At 47.1% G+C, this 19,092-nt stretch overlaps 1 protein-coding gene across 1 annotated transcript in view; it reads right to left on the bottom strand.

Moving 5' to 3' along the window:
* bmp1 (bone morphogenetic protein 1) overlaps nucleotides 1-19,092 on the bottom strand; it is a 107,288-nt gene that overhangs the window by 48,509 nt on the left and 39,687 nt on the right. Inside the window, exons 3-4 of the mRNA XM_033013645.1 lie at nucleotides 4,441-4,524; nucleotides 1,289-1,450 (exon numbers count right to left, since the gene is read on the bottom strand). Of these exons, the coding sequence (XP_032869536.1) occupies nucleotides 1,289-1,450; nucleotides 4,441-4,524 (246 nt within the window). The remainder of the gene's footprint in view (nucleotides 1-1,288; nucleotides 1,451-4,440; nucleotides 4,525-19,092) is intronic.

Here is a 19,092-nt window from a genome sequence, read left to right on the forward strand (position 1 = left end):
TGGCTACAGAAGTAGCTTACCACCACCGAGTGTGACTGAGGAGTGAATGAATAATGCGATGTAAAGCGCCTTGAGTATTAGAAAGGCGCTATATAAATCCCATCCATTATTATTATTATTATTAAGGTGGAGCAGGTCGAATTCTCCCCTCTGTCTGGATAGAAAGGTTCTTAATGAAATCCCTTCTGAGATAATTAGCAAGCATCTTCTATCTTCCCTCAAAATGTTGCTGCTGTGACGATAGACACAAAAAGCTGGAGTAACTCAGCGGGACAGGCAGCGTCTCTGGAGAGAAGGGATGGGTGATGTTTTGGGGCGGGACCCTTCTTCTATGAAACAAGCGCCTCTCATTTCTGCTGTCACCCCAGTGTCTCGTTACCTTTTCTAAAATTTGGAAGCGTAAATTGCAGAAAGGATACCTTTGGATTTTTCTCCACAAAGTTGTAAAGCGGAAACAACTCACCCAACCCCCTCCCCCCCCACTTCTTCCCATGCCCCATTTCGCCTTTCCCCCAATCCCAACTCCTTCCATCTATATCACTTCCACTGGCTTCACATTTCACACCGCTTCCCTTATCTCACTACCTTTTGCCATTTCATCTCTGGCCTTTGTCAAACCATCTGCCAACTCGCCCCCTCCCCTGTTCACCTGTGTCACTCGCCAGGCTTTGTCCTGCCCTCCCGCACTGCCAGCTTTCTTCCCCCTTCCTCAATCAGTCTGAAGAAGGGCCCCAATCTGAAACGTCACCTGTCCGCTTTCTCCACAGATGCTGCCTGACCCGCTGAGTTACTCCAGCACTCTGTGAAACGTCACCTATCCATGTTCTCCACAGATGCTGCCTGACCCGCTGAGTTACTCCAGCACTCTGTGAAACGTCACCTATCCATGTTCTCCACAGATGCTGCCTGACCCGCTGAGTTACTCCAGCACTCTGTGAAACGTCACCTATCCATGTTCTCCACAGATGCTGCCTGACCTGCTGAGTTATGGTGCAGCAGCATCTGTGGAGCTAAGGAAATAGGCAACGTTTCGGGCTGAAATCCTTCTGGAAATAGGCAACGTTTCGGGCCGAAACCCGGAAGGGTTTCGGCCCGAAACGTTGCCTATTTCCTTAGCTCCATAGATGCTGCTGCACCCGCTGAGTTACTCCAGCACTCTGTGAAACGTCACCTATCCATGTTCTCCACAGATGCTGCCTGACCCGCTGAGTTACTCCAGCACCTTGTGTCGTTTTTGGCTCTGAAGGGTTGGCTAACGGTAAACAGGGTGCGGCAGCATCTAACTCACCAGTGAAGTTGCCACCGATCACGTACGGAATCACTCCCTCAGGCCACACCCGCTCAGGCCGCGAGGTGGAGGCTCGGCGCACTCGACTGCGAGTGTCGTTCTTCCGGAACTTTCTGCCCCGCCGACGCGCAGCCTTCCTCTTGCCCTTCCGACCACGGTTACCTGTACGGAAGGGAAAAGGTTTAAGAGAACAGTCAATGTGGCGGAGAGGGGGAGAAGGCAGGAGAATGGGGTTGGGAGGGAGAGATAGATCAGCCATGATTGAATGGCGGAGTAGACTTGATGGGCCGAATGGCCTAATTCTCCACCTATCACTTATGATTTTAAGATCTTATGACCTGCTCCTTCCAACGTCAGATTAGGGAAGGGGAGGAATTCAAAGAATATCTCCTCCAATCTGCCACTTTTTCATAATTCCTATTATAAATGTTCCTAATGGGAAATGGGTTATGTAACACCAAGAGTATTCAGGCATCACGCAAAGGAGATGGTTGTCGACTTCAGGAGGGCGCAGCCAAAGCATACACCCCTCAACATCAGTGGCACCACAGTGGAGAGAGTGGAGAGCATAAAGTTCCTCGGTGTGCAAATTACAGACAGCCTCACCTGGTCCAGGAACACCACTGGGACCGTCAAACGGGCCCATCAGCGACTGCACTTCCTGAGGAAACTAAAACAGGCCTCACTCCCCACCAACATCCTCAGGACTTTCTACAGGGGCACGGTGGAGTCTGTACTCATGTACTGCATGAACATGTGGTACTCCACCTGCAACTGCTCAGACAGGAAGTCTCTGCAGAGGGTAGTGAGGGGAGCAGAGAGGATCATTGGCGTCTCCCTACCCTCGGTACAAGAACTGTTCCAGAGCCGCTGTCTGAAAAAAGCTCAGAGAATAGCAAAGGACAAACTGCACCCCCTCCACACACACCTGGATCTCCTGCCATCAGGCAAGAGATATCACAGCATCAAAGCCCGGACCACAAGACTGCTAAACAGCTTCCTGCCACAGGCTGTGAGGCTGCTAAACAGTCACTCTGTACTCACAGTCACCTGATTCTGCGGCTTGGCACGGACACTTTAATAACTCTGGCACTGGCCACTCAAATCAGCTGCCCTGGACATTTTAATGACTGTTTTTACTGTATTTTAATGTTGCTGTTTTAACTATTTATAACTGTTTCATCAGGGACTGGATTGTTTTTTATTGTTATTATGTGTGGAATGTTTTAAGTTTCATGTGCGATGCTCCGGTATTCCCTGGGAAACATCTTCTCATTTTGCACAGCTGTTGCTTTGCAAGATGACAATAAAGGTTGGTTGATTGATTGATTGATTGATTGATTGATTGATTGATTCTCTCTCTCTCTCCCTCCCTCCCTCCCTCCGCCCTTCCCCATTACCACTGAGGTCAGACGAGAAGAAGACAGTTTGGTTAGTGTTCCCAAAGTTCTATAATATTGCTTGTGTCATGTTGTGTCTGCCTCAACTACCTCCTTCGGCAGCTCATTCCATACACCCATCACTCTCTGGGTGACTTTATACACCTCTAGACGATCATCCCTCATCCTCCTGCTTTCCAAGGAATTGGTTCTTACAGCTGGCTGGGTCCTTCTAAAGTCCTGGCCTGCCCAACCTCTCCCTGTGGCTCAGGCCATGAAGTCCTGGCAACATTCTGGCAAATCTTCTCTGCACTCTCTCCAGTACAACAACATCTTTCCTGCTTCAGGGTGAACAAAGCTGAACGCAACACTCCAAATGTGGGCTCACCAAAGTCATGTATAACTTCTACACTCAATACCATGACTGATGAAGGCCAATGTACCGAAAGCCTTCTTGACCAACCTATCACCCCTCTAGTACTGCGTTAAGGAATCACTGGGCATTGTGTACTCAAGTCTCTCAAAAAGACTCCAACCCTGAATAAGGATAACCACTAAATGAGTCAGAGGTCCCATACCCATCCTGAAATTAGTATCTCAGCCATTTCAGAAGGTTTCTTGCAGAGGCAATGTGACTGCTGTCTCGAGAGTCACTTAAGGTGAGGATGGGAGATCTCTTCACCAACAAGATGGATTTTAACAAAAGCACATTGCTACCACGAACCATAACTAGCGTTCAAATCTAAATGTATTTTACTGATGGAATTCACATTGCCCAGTTTGGATTCTTGCCATTGAATCATTCATTCAGGCCTCTGCCTCAATAATCCTGTAACATAATAACTATGTCTGCATATCCTAAGCTGGCATGTCAATGATTTTTATGCAGATGTCAATGCAACACGAGACCCTCCAGCAGTGCGAAGAAGCCTCGTTAATGATATAATCTCCGCTATATAATTTTCATTTAGTTCCCACCATCTCCCTTTCCATCTGCAGTCTTCACTTTCCAAAAGAGTCACAGGATAGCCATGAGGAATGAATGAGCGTTTGTCTGTATTCTCCTATTCAGCTAAGTCAGCAAACGCTATACTCCAGATGTGCTTTATGCCCCTGTCCCACTTCGGAAACCTGAACGGAAACCTCTGGAGACTTTGCGCCCCACCTAAGGTTTCTGTGTGGTTCCCGGAGGTTGCCGGAGGTTGCAGGTAGTGGAAGCAGGTAGGGAGACCGACAAAAACCTCCGGGAACCTCCGGGAACCGCACGGAAACCTTGGGTGGGGCGCAAAGTCTCCAGAGGTTTCCGTTCAGGTTTCCTAAGTGGGACAGGGGCATTAGACATTAGAGTTTCAGCGTGGAAACAGGCCCTTCAGCCCATCGAATCCAAGCCAACCAGTGATCACCCTGTACACTGGCACACTAGGGATAATTTACAACTTATACCAAAGTCAATAAACCTTCAAACCTGTTCACTTTGGAGTGTGGGAGGAAACCAGAGCACCCGGGGAAAACCCACACGGTCTCAGGGAAAACGTACAAACTCTGCACAGACAGCACCCATAGTCAGGATCGAACCCGGCTCTCTGGCGCTGTGAGGCAGCAACACTACCCGCTGCGCCACAGTGCCGCCCTGTATTGGTCTGTGTGTGCGAGAGTGCGACTACTATCCTTCGAGCTACTTCAAAACATTTTCTTTGTGAAGCGTAGAAGTAAAACAATAGTAATTCCCCTTCTCCCAAGTTGTCATTTGGTGAAGGTGAGGTGAACCTTTACCTCTCTGCTGCTCGCTGCCCGACAAGCCAGCCCGGCCACCCTTCGGGAGACTCGTTCCATTCCAGTGTGAACTAGTTAACTGACCTGAGGATAAAGCACACACGTTTTATAATATATCTTATCTGAGCTTTTACATGAATAGCTATCATCCAAAGTTATCTATCACAGTTTGAATCAGATTCTAATTGTCTAAACATCAGGTTCAATTAAATTCTGTTCCACTTTCACGACTTTCATCCCGACCATTTTTTTACTTCGTGGACATTTTTTAACGGGCTGGAAAAACGTCCCGACTTACCCGATGCCCTGAGTACCTATGGCTGGCAGAACGAGCCGCTACGATATATCTACGACCTCCTACGGGCTCGTTGCGAACATTCTGTGAGTTTGAATCGGGGGAGAACTCGGGAGAATTCGTGAACTACCTCGTGAAAGTGGGACAGGTTTGCTTGAAGCACTAAGTGAAATAAGTACAAATAAATGAAATAGCAAATGCAAGAACAGCAAAACGGTGCAAAGACATTTGATTTCAGGTCTGCTGAAGAACCAGACTGAAGAAGGGTCTCCACCAGGAACGTCACCCATTCCTTCTCTCCATAGACTGCTGTGGAGGCTGTCTTGGGTATTTTTAAGGCGGAGATTGACAGATTCTTGATTAGTACGGGGAGAAAGTGGTTGAGAGGGGAAGATACATCAACCATGATTGAATGACAGAGTAGACTCAATGGGCCAAACAGCCAAATTCTGCTCCTAATGCCCCTGTCCCACTTAGGAAACCTGAACGGAAACCTCTGGAGACTTTGCGCCCCACCCAAGGTTTCCGTGCGGTTGCCGGAGGTTGCAGGTGGTTGCCGGAGGTTGCAGGTAGTGGAAGCGGGTAGGGAGACTGACAAAAACCTCCGGGAACCGCACGGAAACCTTGGGTGGGGCGCAAAGTCTCCAGAGGTTTCCGTTCAGGTTTCCTAAGTGGAACAGGGGCATTTGACCATAAGTTATGACTGTTTCCAGCATTTCCGTCTCTGTGTCGGATATCCAGTGTTTTGACTTTCACTCACTGATCGGAGTTTCGGATGAAGCATTGCAGGGAAAGTGGGACAAGTCGAGCCATGACTGATAATGGTGACCTTCCAAAGATCAGGAAGGGTAAAAATGCAAAAGGGGACTTCTCAATCAAGAAAAGTGCAGGGCTGAGCAACAAACCACTGATTATGTCCTAAAGCACAAATTATAGAGATAGTGCAAAGCTGACCTGACATTTTAATTTGTAAACAAAACCTTTTCCGAAACAAATGACAAGAAGCATTGGGTGAATGTTCCATGTGTAAAATAATTAAATGACCTCTGGTTTATCTGAGCAACCTTGGAGAAACAGAGATAGAGGCAGGCATTGGACTCGGTCACCTCCATATCGCAGAGTTAGCAATCTGCTCCTCTTGTTGCTCAATGCAAGCAGTATTTGTGATGTGGCCCAGTTAAATAAGAGAGTTCAACTTGTAATCGTTTTTACGGCATTGAAATAGTTCTGCAAAAACGCCGCTATTGGTAAATATTTAGGGAAAAGGTTAAGACGTTCGGAGCGTCAAGCTTGGGTTTGTGAATGTACAGAATGAAGGGAGGAATATGGAGTTAATTTGGGCTCGACTCCAGTATTTGACATTCACCGCGTGGATTCACAGCCCGGCCACATATTCAAAAGAAGGAGCGGATTGTCACATCCAAGGTGTACAAACATTCGGATTTACTGCTGGTAAGTTTGCTGAAAACAGCAAGGTATGCCAACCCTTCAGGAGTGTCCAGAAAAATAAAATGAAATCCGCAAGATGCCCACAAAAAAAAAGGATCAGAGGATTTTAAAATAGTATATTTTTCCCTTTTCTTTTATACTGAAGACGGGGAAAGCACACTGTTGTATTAGCTCTCAACTAGTCTGGTAACGAAGAACAGGCCATGGAGTTATAGAGACACAGAGTGGAAACAGGCCCTTCGGCCCAACTTGCCCATACTGGCCAACATGTGCCAACTCTCAAGTCAAGAATCAATCCGTCAATGCGCCCATCACTGAAACATGGCAACAGCCTTTCAAGTCCACACGGTCATGTCGTAGGAGCAGAATCAGCCATTCGGCCCAACAGGACTACTCCACCATACAATCATGGCTGATCTATCTCTCCCTCCAAACCCCATTCTCCTGTCTTTTCCCCCGTAACCCCTGAAACCCGCACTAATCAAGAATCTATCTGTCTCTGCCTTAACATTATCCATTGACTTGGCCTCCACAGCCCTCTGTGGCAAAGCCCTCCCTTCACCACCTCCAGTTTAAATTCCATTTGGAATATTTTGGAGGACCAAGAAACCCAGAACAAGAATGAGTTCCACAGATTCACCAGCTTCTGGCTAAAGAAATTCTTCCTCATCTCCTTTCTAAAGGAAGGTCCTTTCATTCTGAGGCTGTGCCCTCTGGTCCTAGACTCTCCCACTAGTGGAAACATCCTCTCCACATCCACTCTATCCAGGACTTTCAAGGGCTGTTTCAAGGAGGCTCCTCCATCCAAGGATATCATTGCTGATGTGTCATCAAACTCCACTGCCCACCTAAAAATCTGCTGCAAAACAAAAACTCAGTCTAAGACTGAAACGTAATAACTGGCCTGGCATCAGTTGCAGTTGTAGACGGCATTTGGAGCTGCCTCTGAATAACCCCTTGGATTCACTCCATCTCCAAGCCGGCACATTTTTCATTTTAGTTTGCTTATCCAACCTGCTTTTAAAAGATACATCTTGTTCTTTACGATCCTCACACTCTCTGTTCTCCAGTTACTAACCCTCTGCCAATGGAAACTGTTTCCTCCCATTTACTCTTTCTTCAATAAGAGAGAGATTTGCTTGGCCAGCTCGTGTGGGGAGAGAGAGGGCTGTACTCTCAGGAACAGCTAAAGAACAGTTATCCGTATTCTTTGAGGAGTTTAGTCGAATGAGGGGCGATCGAATTGATAAATTCCTGGGGGGAAGCAACTTGGCAGATGGTGAATTGAAGATAGACACACAGTGCTGGAGTAACTCAGCGGGACAGACAGGCAGCATCTCTGGAGAAGGAACGGGTGACGTTTCGGGTCGAGACCCTTCTTCAGACGGTGAAACAGATGGTGAAATGTTTAACTCGTGGAAATGTCCCAACAACGTCCGTCATGACTTCTTAGGCTTTTTGTTTCCTTGTATTCCTCTCACCTCCACCCTTGGGCACTCTCTCATCTCCTACAAACTTCTCTCCCCCCCCCCACCCTGCTCTGTTGCCTTCCATCGTACCCTCATCTCCCATCCCAGCGTCTCCCGTTTCTCTTTTATCCCCCACTTTCCCCTCCCCCCTCGCCCCCCATCCACCCGAACCCCCTCTCTCCGGCTATACATTTCCATCTCCACCCGCCCTCTCCACATCTGACACACTCCTGCCTCGAGCCTTTGTCACATTCCACCCATCTGAAAATCAAACACTCCCCACGAATCCACCCATCACTCTCCAGGCATTGTCCCGCCCCCACCTCCTCCTCCAGCCTTGTTCCCTTTTTAAATAACAGAGTGCGGTGGGCAGCTGGAATGGCGATGGAAGCAGACGCAACAGTGACGTTTACAAGGGTTTATAGATGTGCAGGGATAGGGATCACATGCATGCTGTGGAGGTAGAAAAAAGTGCTGGGGAAACTCAGCGGGTGCAGCAGCATCTATGGAGCGAAGGAAATAGGCGACGTTTCGGGCCGAGACCCTTCTTCAGACGGATGTCGGGGGGGGCGGGAAAAAGAAAGGAAGATGCGGAGACAGTAGGCTTGTGGGAGAGCTGGGAAGGGTAGGGGAAGAAAGGAGAAAGCAAGGACTACCTGAAATTGGAGAAGTCAATGTTCATACCGCTGGGGTGTAAACTACTCAAGCGAAATATGAGGTGCTGCTCCTCCAATTTGTGCTGGTCCTCACTCTGGCAATGGAGGAGGCCCGGGACAGAAAGGTCGGATTCGGAACGGGAGGAGGAGTTGAAGAGGAGATTAGTTTAACGTATCGTGTCCAGCACAGACATTGTGGGCCGAAGGGCCTGCTCCTCGTTCTACTGTTCCATTTTCCATAAAGGACTTTTTCAGAGATGGGCTGCATTCAAAACACATTATAAAACTCTACAACATAACTGCAACTACAATTGCTGCCAACTAAATACAGCAACTTTATAGCACAAATTATACGTAACAGACGTTACTGCAAGCTGCAATTTTATTGGAAGGTTGTCAGCATGGTCATTAAGCCATGATGACAGGTTAAGACTAAATTAATCCAAATCAGTCAGACTGATGCTCTCTCATTCACTTCAATATATACATTAGTCTTCTTGTAAAATCATTTTAATCGGTCCAATTTTTCCAAAGAATGGTTATTCATCCATAAGTTGGTCTAAAAATCTCCATTGATCAATAATTGATAATTGGAGGTGTTGTTCCTCCAATTTACACTGGGCCTCTCTCTGGCAATGGAGGAGGCCCAGGACTTTTCTGACCTTTCTGTCCTGGACTTCTTCTAGAGACCCAGGTTCAATCCGGACTGTGAGTGCTGTCTGTACGGAGTTTGTCCGGTCTCCGTGTGACCATGTGGGTTTGCTCCGGGTGCTCTGGTTTCCTCCCACACTCTAAAGATGTACAGTTTTGTATGTTAATTGGCTTCAGTGTAAATTGTAAATTGCCCCTAGTGTGTAGGATAGTGCTAGTGTGCGGAGTGATCGCTGGGCCAGCATGGACTCAGTGGGCCGAAGGGACTGTTTCCACACTGTATAGCTCTAATATAGAGCTATATTAGAGCAGAAACAGCATTTCGTTTGGACCTCAAGGGGTCCAAATGACAATAAATTGAATTGTATTGTAATTGTTGTATTGTATATCTGAAGTAAAATCTAAAGTTACTGCAAGAAATGTGGAAGGTTCCATCCCCCTCACTCACAAGTGCCCAGAGCCAGAGACAAACACGGCATGCCGAGCCAGATTTAAAGGCACTGCCACGTTTCACCTCTTGTTACAGCAGCACAAACCAGCAATGCGGGAGGGGAACAGCAAGATCAATGAATGTGGGAAATCTGGGCTGGAAACTAACTGGTGGGAGTGAGTGCGTGGAAGATCAGTGGAAGAGAAGAAGCAGGCTCGGGTTTCAGAACATCATTAAACAAGCTCTCCTCGTTTCAGGTGTTGTGGACAGGGCTGGTGATTCCAGGCTGCCTCTGACTCCACGACAAGCCCAGGCAGCTTTGGATGAAGTGTATGCAGCTGAACTCGATTAACTGTGCTTTTGAATTGTGCAACGGCAGGCGAGAAAACAGCAGTAAAAGGCAACTCCCCCGCTGCTCTTGCAGCCATTATTCCTACATCTATGTGCCCTCTGCTGTGAGGCCAGGCACTCTGAAGCAGGCCCAGGATCAAGGGGAAGCCATTTGGTCTCTTCAATTAGTTCTGCCACTCAGCTGTTTCTTAACTCGTCAAATCTCAACCTCATTCACTGCTTTATTTCCATATATTTTTAATCATCCTCGCTTAATGAATATCCGTCAATTTGATTTTCAGATCTTCACGTGGCACGGTGGCGCAGCGGTAGAGTTGCTGCCTCACAGCGCCAGAGACCCGGGTTCGATCCTGACTACGGGCGCTGTCTGTGCGGAGTTTGCACGTTCTCCCCGTAACCTGCGTGGGTTTTCTCCGAGATCTTCAGTTTCCTCCCACACTCAAAAGATGTGCAGGTTTGCAGGTTAATTGGCTTGGTGCATATGTAAATTGTCCCTAGTGTGTGTAGGATAGTGCCTGTGTGTGGGCATCGCTGGTCAGTGTGGACATCGCTGGTCAGTGTGGACTTGGTGGGCCGAAGGGCCTGTTTCCACGATGTAGCACTCTAAACTAAATTACACTAAACTAAACTAGGTCATTCGGCCTGAATAGGTTTTTGGGAGGTTAGCAGACATTGGTGGAGATTAGGGTAAAGTTCCTGTGAAGTTGTTGCATTTTGACAACATACCTTCTGTCATTTAAGACTACCGTTCCTTACTCTGGGATCTCCCACCAGAGAAAATCAATTCTATTGTCTAAAGAAGGGTCTCGACCCGAAACGTCACCCATTCCTTCTCTCCAGAGATGCTTTGCCTGTCCCGCTGAATTACTCCAGCTTTTTGTGTCTATCTTTGGTGTAAACCAGTAATTCCTTCTGACACATCTTAATCTCCTGTATTCCAACGTCTGCAACCCTAGTCCATGAAACTCTTAGCTTACTACCTCTAGCTCTGGGACACTCCTTTTTTTTTTTTTTTTTTTTTTTTTTTTTTAAATCAAAAATATTTATTCAAATATTAAAATTGTATTTACAATACAATAAAACAAAACACCACCATAATACAAGATGAACAAATATGCTAATCAACTGCTATACAACTATATTACAATCCTTGTCAAGGATACATTCAACCCCCCTCGGTGCCCAGCAGTCGTGGAACTCCCTCAGGGTGCCCGTAGACAGGGCGTATTCCCTTTCCATCTGCACCCGGGCACGGACGTACCCCCGGAAAAGGGGCAGGCAGCCGGCTCGGGTAGAGCCCACCACCGTCTGGCGCCGTGACTCGCGGATGGCCAGCTTGGCCAGGCCCAGGAGCAACCCAACCAGGACATCTTCAGCCCTACCCTCTCCCCTACGCACAGGGTGTCCAAAGATGAGGATGGTGGGTGAAAAATGTAGCCAGAAGGCAAGGAGCAGCCCCTCTCTGGGACACTCCTGTGTGGATGGTTGTTTGTCCACGTCCACCTGTCTGCAACTCTCTGCTCCGAAGTTCGATCACCATTCCACTATTGTAGTTTGATCTAGGGAGAACGTGCAAACTCCGTACAGGCAGCGCCCATAGTCAGGATCCAACCCGGGTCTCTGACGCTGCGAGGCAGCAACTCTACCGCTGCGCCACCGTGCCACTCTGTGATGTTATCGAACGGCAGGAGGGTGGAGGGTTAAAAAAACGAAACTGCTTGGCCTACTCTTGCTCACAGCTCACATTCTTACCATAAGCAGAAACAGCTCCTCCATGCAAAGGCTGGTATGAACTGAAGGCGTTGTTACTCATTGTGTGTCCTCTCTGGATAGATTATCATTCCCTCTGCTGCCCCCCCCCCCCCCCTCCCACTGTGTGCAGAGTCTCACTGGCCAAGGCCAAGGCAACACTTCGGCAGCTCTCCAGTGTTTCAATCCACCCTCTTTAAAAATACAGACCACAGCCAAGTTATGGTTGCCCTTCACCTCAACAGCCACCAATAGTGTTAATGGTCAGAATAAATACTTCATTCTAAATGTTCCCAGTGTTTGGTTTCCAAGCCATGCCCTGAGGAGCGACGGAGTCAGGGGAGCACACAGATCAGACACGCACAAAGCTTCCACCTCAACAAGCTCACTGACCTCCTCTCCCCCTACCAACCCTCACGGTCCCTCAGATCCACATCAGCCGGTCTCCTCTCCATCCACAAGTCCAACCTCCGCAGTTTTGGGGACAGAGCCTTCTCCAGGGCAGCTCCCAGGCTCTGGAACTCCCTCCCCCAACTGATCCGCAATTCCGTGTCCCTCACCATCTTCCAGTCCCGCCTCAAGACCCATCTCTTCACCTCTGCCTATCCTTAGCCCCACGTCCCCGTCCCTTTTCATCTGTGCATTAATTGCCTCATACTGTGTTTTGAATTGTATTCTGTCTTTACTTTGTGTACTAGTCATGTCTCTACTATTTATTTCATTCCCCTTACATGTTTTTCCTCTACATGCTCAATTTTTGTAAGGTGTCCTTGAGACTCTTGAAAGGCGCCCATAAATAAAATTTATTATTGTTATTAATGATCCAAGAATTACCCCAGGAATGAGTGGGTTAACACACAACAATAGGCCTGTACTCCCTGGAGTTTCAACGGGTGAGGGGGGGGACAATATTGAAACTTACCGATTCGTGAAAGTCTTGGATGGAGTGGATGTGGAGAGGATGTTTCCACTAGTGGGAGAGTCTAGGACCAGAGGACACAGCCTCGGAATAAAAGGACCTACCTTTAGAAAGGGGTTGAGGAGGAATTTCTTCAGTCAGAGGGTGGTGAATCTGTGCAATAGATCAGCCATGATTGAATCGATGGTCTGAACAGACTAATTCTGCTCCTTGAACTTGTGAAACTTGCAATCTGCCCTGGTTGATGTTGAACTTGTAAACTCTGGATCGCTGGTCCAAGATCATAACAACTAGGCTGCCTTAACCAAACAAACAGGCGGCTTTTGGCAGGATGGGTCCTTCCTTGCTGTGTTGCACGGATCAGGAAACCAGCTTTCTCCTTCTGAGTAGTCCGGAGGGATTGCTAGCTGTGGAAATGGCCAAAAGGGCCAGTATCTGTGCCAGAACTTCTACCATTCTACGATTCTAACCCAGAGCAAGGCAAGCTACTCTTTTTGACAACGCATGAGCAGACCCTTGGTGCCCTTGAATAACTCCAGCCACCCACCTCCTTGCTGTCGAGTCCCACATCCCTCCTAATGATGCAGACTCCCGGAAAGAAAGCAGCGGTGATCTTAATTGCACAGAACTTAAAACCACACTAAACATCCTCCAGAGAAACTTTACAGAGTTGGATTTCTGTGGTAACAGCTGGTTGCCAACTCCTTCATTCAAACAACATCCACACAGGTTTAATTAAACACACGTGCAGACTATAATATGAAATATTAGTTACATAGGCAAAGCTCCTTCCAAAGAGATTTTAGTGAGTTCTCTACGGCTTTTGGACAAGGGCTTTAATTGCAGCATTGCTGGCTTGTTGAACACCTGTGTACCTGGTGTGCACCACATGATGTGTGTGAACGTTAGCGTGAGGAAGGTACGTGGGTAACATAGAAACATATAAAATAGGTGCAGGAGTAGAGGCCATTCGGCCCTTCGAGCCTGCACCGCCATTCAATATGATCATGGCTGATCATCCAACTCAGTATCCTGTACCTGCCTTCTCTCCATATCCCCTGATCCCTTTAGCCACAAGGGCCACATCTAACTCCCTCTTAAATATAGCCAATGAACTGTGGCCTCAACTACCTTCTGTGGCAGAGAATTCCACAGATTCACCACTCTCTGTGTGTGAATTTTTTTTTTTTTTCTCATCTTGGTCCTAAAAGATTTCCCCCCTTATCCTTAAACTGTGACCCCTTGTTCTGGACATCCCCAACATCGGGAACAATCTTCCTGCATTGTGCTGCACCCATGAAGGAAGCTGCCCAATGTCACTCCTGACGTGCAATTAATGGGATCAGATGCCCGAGTCGACAGGAGGTCTGAACCCACCCCTCGACCGACACGGGGTCTACAGCCTGTTCCCTGTAGTAAACCCACAGAGACAAAGTAATCCCGCATGGATTGCAGTGGGAACGCTGTTAAAACTCTCCGCTTGTGGATCATTATTTCTTTCCCTTGAGATATCAGCTGGGGGACTTTGTTTTTTGGCCAGTTGTCTGCCTTTCTGTGCTGCAGGCAATGACTCATCTGCAGTGCGTTTTCTATGGATGCTGGAGTATTTTTCCCACGGAGACATTCACCAGGCGAGCGTTCACAAGGTCACAAGTTAAACTCAAACATGGGAGGTCTTTGGCCCATCGTCCTCGAGACCCTCCACTCTAGTGCCCAGTTCATTCTATTCCAGGGTTTCAACCCAACTCAGTGCTAAACTTTGTACTTTCTCCACATTTTTATTTTAGTTTTACTAATTTTCTATGACTTCTTCAATGAGTATAAAACTATAAGGGGGTGAGGCAGCATCTATGGAGCGAAGGAATGGGTGGCGTTTTGGGGTCGGGACTGACCTGAAGAAGGGTCTCGAACCGAAACGTCACCCATTCCTTCGCTCCAGAGATGCTGCCTCAGCCGCTGAGTTACTCCAGCATTTTGTGTCTGCCAGAGGAGGTCGTTGAGGCAACGTTTAAGAAACAGTTAGACAGGTACACGGAGGGATAAGGACCAAACACAGGCAGGTGGGACTAGTGTAGTAGGGACTTGTTGGCCGGTGTGGGCAAGTTGGGCTGAAGGGCCTGTTTCTACTCGAAATCACTCCATCAGTCCAAATGCCTTTGAAAAGTCACAAATGAATCTGCTTCTAACTTCCTCTGGCAGCAAGTTCTCCAGTGATGGAGACGGTGAGATGATGAAAGGGGAGGTAGGTGTTGGAGACCTTCCAAGTGAATTTGAGAGCAGTTTCCCTCCACAGATGCCGGGTGACCTGCTGAGTTCCTCCAGCACTTTGCGTTTTGCTCAAGATTCCAACACCTGCAGTTCCCTGCATCCCTTACAAAACCTCCCCAAAACCTTCTTGGCGAACCGCGTGCATCGTCTCCGGTGACCCCCTTCTCCAAATCGAACGACAAATCCTTTCCACCCTCTGTAGCAAGCCCCACAAGAATCTACTGTTCCCACAGAATCTGGCAAAAACCAGGAGTAGTGTTTTTTTTAAATATAGATAGGAAAAATAAAGAAAGAAAGAAATTAGAAAAATAGGATAAACTATCAATAACACAACTTAGGAGATATGTCTGTAGGTCAGAGCATAACTATTCATCTAAAAATAAAAAAATTAAAAAATTAAAAACCAGGAGTAGTGTTTTGTTTCACATACAAGGGGAAAGAGAACCTGCTGATCTTGTGGGCACAGGGCATCAACAAGATACTGCAAGCATGAGGAGTACTTAGGAATTCATCAGCTTGAAAAGCAGCATCAACATCATCATAGGTATTTACATAACGCACCAGGACTGAACCTCTTGCGCAAGTGATTACTCACAGAATGCAAAATCCCACAACTACCCTTCCAAGTCAAAGATTTTCATCTGAGTAACAGCATGAGTAACAACAGACGATCATATCCCAGCTCTTGTCAACATGCAGTCAAGTCAAGTCAAGTTTATTCGTCACATACACATACGTGATGTGCAGTGAAATGAAAAGTGGCAATGCTCGCGGACTTTGTGCAAAAAGACAAACAAACAAACAACCAAACAAACTATAAACACAATCATAAACACACACATATTCTTTTACATATTAAATATTGGAAGGAAAAACGTTCAGTAAAGTTAGTCCCTGGTGAGATAGGAGTTTACAGTCCGAATGGCCTCTGGGAAGAAACTCCTTCTCAACCTCTCCGTTCTCACAGCATGGCAACGGAGGCGTTTGCCTGACCGTAGCAGCTGGAACAGTCCGTTGCTGGGGTGGAAGGGGTCTCCCATGATATTGTTGGCTCCGGAGTTGCACCTCCTGATGTATGGTTATAAGGTCACAAGGAATAGGAGCAGAATTAGGCTATTTGGCCCATCAGGTCTACTCCACCATTCAATCACCGATCAATCACCATTCAATCACCGATCAATCTCTCCCTCCGAACCCTATTCCCCTGCCTTCTCCCCATAACGGGGACGACAGATGGCACAATGGGCTAAGTGTTCGGCTGGCAACCGGAAGGTAGCCGGTTCGAATCCCGCTTGGAGTGCATACTGTCGTTGTGTCCTTGGGCAAGACACTTCACCCACATTTGCCTGTGTGTGAATGTGTGTGAATGTGTGTGAGTGAATGGTGGTGGTCGGAGGGGCCGTAGGCGCAGATTGGCAGCCACGCTTCCGTCAGTCTGCCCCAGGGCAGCTGTGGCTACAGAAGTAGCTTACCACCACCGAGTGTGACTGAGGAGTGAATGAATAATGCGATGTAAAGCGCCTTGAGTATTAGAAAGGCGCTATATAAATCCCATCCATTATTATTATTATAACCACTGACACCGTACTAATCAAGAATCTATCTATCTCTGCCTTAGAAATATTCAGTATTCAGTATTTACTTTAATGTCAATTTAACTGAGCACTTACATACACAGATGAAACGAAAAAATTATTTCCCATCAGTGCGGTTAACAAAAACAGAATAAATACATATGGCTTTAAAAATTAAAATTACCATATCTAAAATAGGCCTCAAAATTGAAATATAAACAAACATTCAGACCGAACAGGTGGCACTGACTTGGGCTCCACAGCCTCCTGTGGCAAATAATTCCACAGATTCACCACCCTCTGACGAAATCAATTTATCCTGCTCTTCTTCCCGAAAAGAACGTCCTTTAATTCTGAGGCTGCGGCCTCTAGTCCTAGACTCTCCCACTAGTGGAAACATCCTCTCCACATCCACACTATCCAACTCTCACTATTCTGTTCAAGAAGGAACTGCAGATGCTGGAAAATCGAAGGTAGACAAAAGTGCTGGAGAAACTCAGCGGGTGCTATCCGCACCCGCTGAGTTTCTCCAGCACTTTTGTCTGACTATTCTGTATTCTTTTAAAAAACAAACTCTCAGCAGGGAATTATTTAGGCGCACACTTTTAGCATGGAGCGGTTTCCAATGAGAGGGGAGGGTGGTGTTCCACTTAGCAGCCTCTCAACTTGACTTTCCGATGACGATATTATTTTTACCTCATGCATGCCAATCAATACAAGGATCTAGTGAACGCTTGTTCCAGAGAGAGAGAGAGAGAGAGAGAAAGTAGTCTGCTGCTCAGCACGAAGCCGTTATAATGATCCCACATCTGCTGTTTGGCCCAGCGAGGGGTCACCAACAACTCAACCCATTGGCATCGATTCCAACAGCGACACGAACAAGTTATTCGCAGAATTTCGGTCCGCTTTACTTAAACTCGCTCTGATAGATATCGACAGAATCATCGTGTAATCTTTCACAAAGAAAGGCACAGGAAGTCCAAATGCCGTTTCAACAGCAGTTGTACAGGGTCTTGGTGAGACCACACCTGGAGTATTGCGTACAGTTTTGGTCTCCAAATCTGAGGAAGGACATTATTGCCATAGAGGGAGTGCAGAGAAGGTTCACCAGACTGATTCCTGGGATGTCAGGACTGTCTTATGAAGAAAGACTGGATAGACTTGGTTTATACTCTCTAGAATTTAGGAGATTGAGAGGGGATCTTATAGAAACTTACAAAATTCTTAAGGGGTTGGACAGGCTAGATGCAGGAAGATTGCTCCCGATGTTGGGGAAGTCCAGGACAAGGGGTCACAGCTTAAGGATAAGGGGGAAATCCTTTAAAACCGAGATGAGAAGAACTTTTTTCACACAGAGAGTGGTGAATCTCTGGAACTCCCTGCCACAGAGGGTTGTCGAGGCCAGTTCATTGGCTATATTTAAGAGTTAGATGTGGCCCTTGTGGCTAAGGGGATCAGAGGGTATGGAGAGAAGGCAGGTACGGGATACTGAGTTGGATGATCAGCCATGATCATATTGAATGGCGGTGCAGGCTCGAAGGGCCGAATGGCCTACTCCTGCACCTAATTTCTATGTTTCTATGTTTCTATGTAACACTTGGCTTTCTTTCCATCACAATGTGAAGTCATATCTTCAAATGTCATTCCCTTGAATAGATCGTCCCTGAGCACCTCACCCTCACCCTCACCCTCGCCGCCACTCCATTATTAAGGATAAAGGGGAAATCTTTTAGGACTGAGATGAGAAAAATATTTTTTACACAGAGAGTGGTGAATCTGTGGAATTCTCTGCCACAGAATGTAGTTGAGGCCATAGAAACATAGAAATTAGGTGCAGGAGTAGGCCATTCGGCCCTTCGAGCCTGCACCGCCATTCAATATGATCATGGCTGATCATCCAACTCAGTATCCCGTACCTGCCTTCTCTCCATACCCTCTGATCCCCTTAGCCACAAGGGCCACATCTAACTCCATCTTAAATATAGCCAATGAACTGGCCTCAACTACCTTCTGTGGCAGAGAGTTCCAGAGATTCACCACTCTCTGTAGAAAAATGTTTTTCTCATCTCGGTTCCAAAGGATTTCCCCTCTATCCTTAAGCTGTGACCCCTTGTCCTGGACTTCCCCAACATCGGGAACAATCTTCCTGCATCTAGCCTGTCCAACCCCTTAAGAATTTTGTAAGTTTCTATAAGATCCCCCCTCAATCTCCTAAATTCTAGCGAGTTCATTGGCTATATTTAAGAGGGAGTTAGATGTGGCCCTTGTGGCTAAAGGGATCAGAGGGTATGGAGAGAAGGCAGGTACGGGATACTGATTTGGATGATCAGCCATGAGCATATTGAATGGCGGTGCAGGCTCGAAGGGCCGAATGGCCTACTCCTGCACCTATGTTCCATGTTTCTATGTTTCTATTATTACTGTGTCATTCACACCGACCATTGAAGAGAAGTTACAAGGTGTTTTGTTCTCGAACCTATTCCTCCTGTGTGACTTGGAATGAAACCCACTGTGTTGCCTTCAAAATTGGGTCTGACATTGCAAATGCTCTACACTCCTACAATACCTTCATCGCTCAGGTCTGAAGCCACACGTGGGGACTGGAACTTGGCAACAACATCCTCGATGTGTTAGCATGGCTTCTGGCCCCGACTGTTTACGCCCAAACTTCATAAATGACCCGAGGCACTTCTTCATGTGTTATAAATGCATCATTGAGGAACGTGTGGAGTTTTGACCCCAGTCACTTTCCTGGAATACCTGGCTTCTAGCCAGTGCCCCAGTCTGTATAAACCTTGTCCATTAATTGCTGCATTGGCCAGTACAACATGGAAACGCAGC

Source organism: Amblyraja radiata, chromosome 39, assembly GCF_010909765.2.
Source record: "Amblyraja radiata isolate CabotCenter1 chromosome 39, sAmbRad1.1.pri, whole genome shotgun sequence".
Classification (NCBI taxonomy): domain Eukaryota; kingdom Metazoa; phylum Chordata; class Chondrichthyes; order Rajiformes; family Rajidae; genus Amblyraja; species Amblyraja radiata.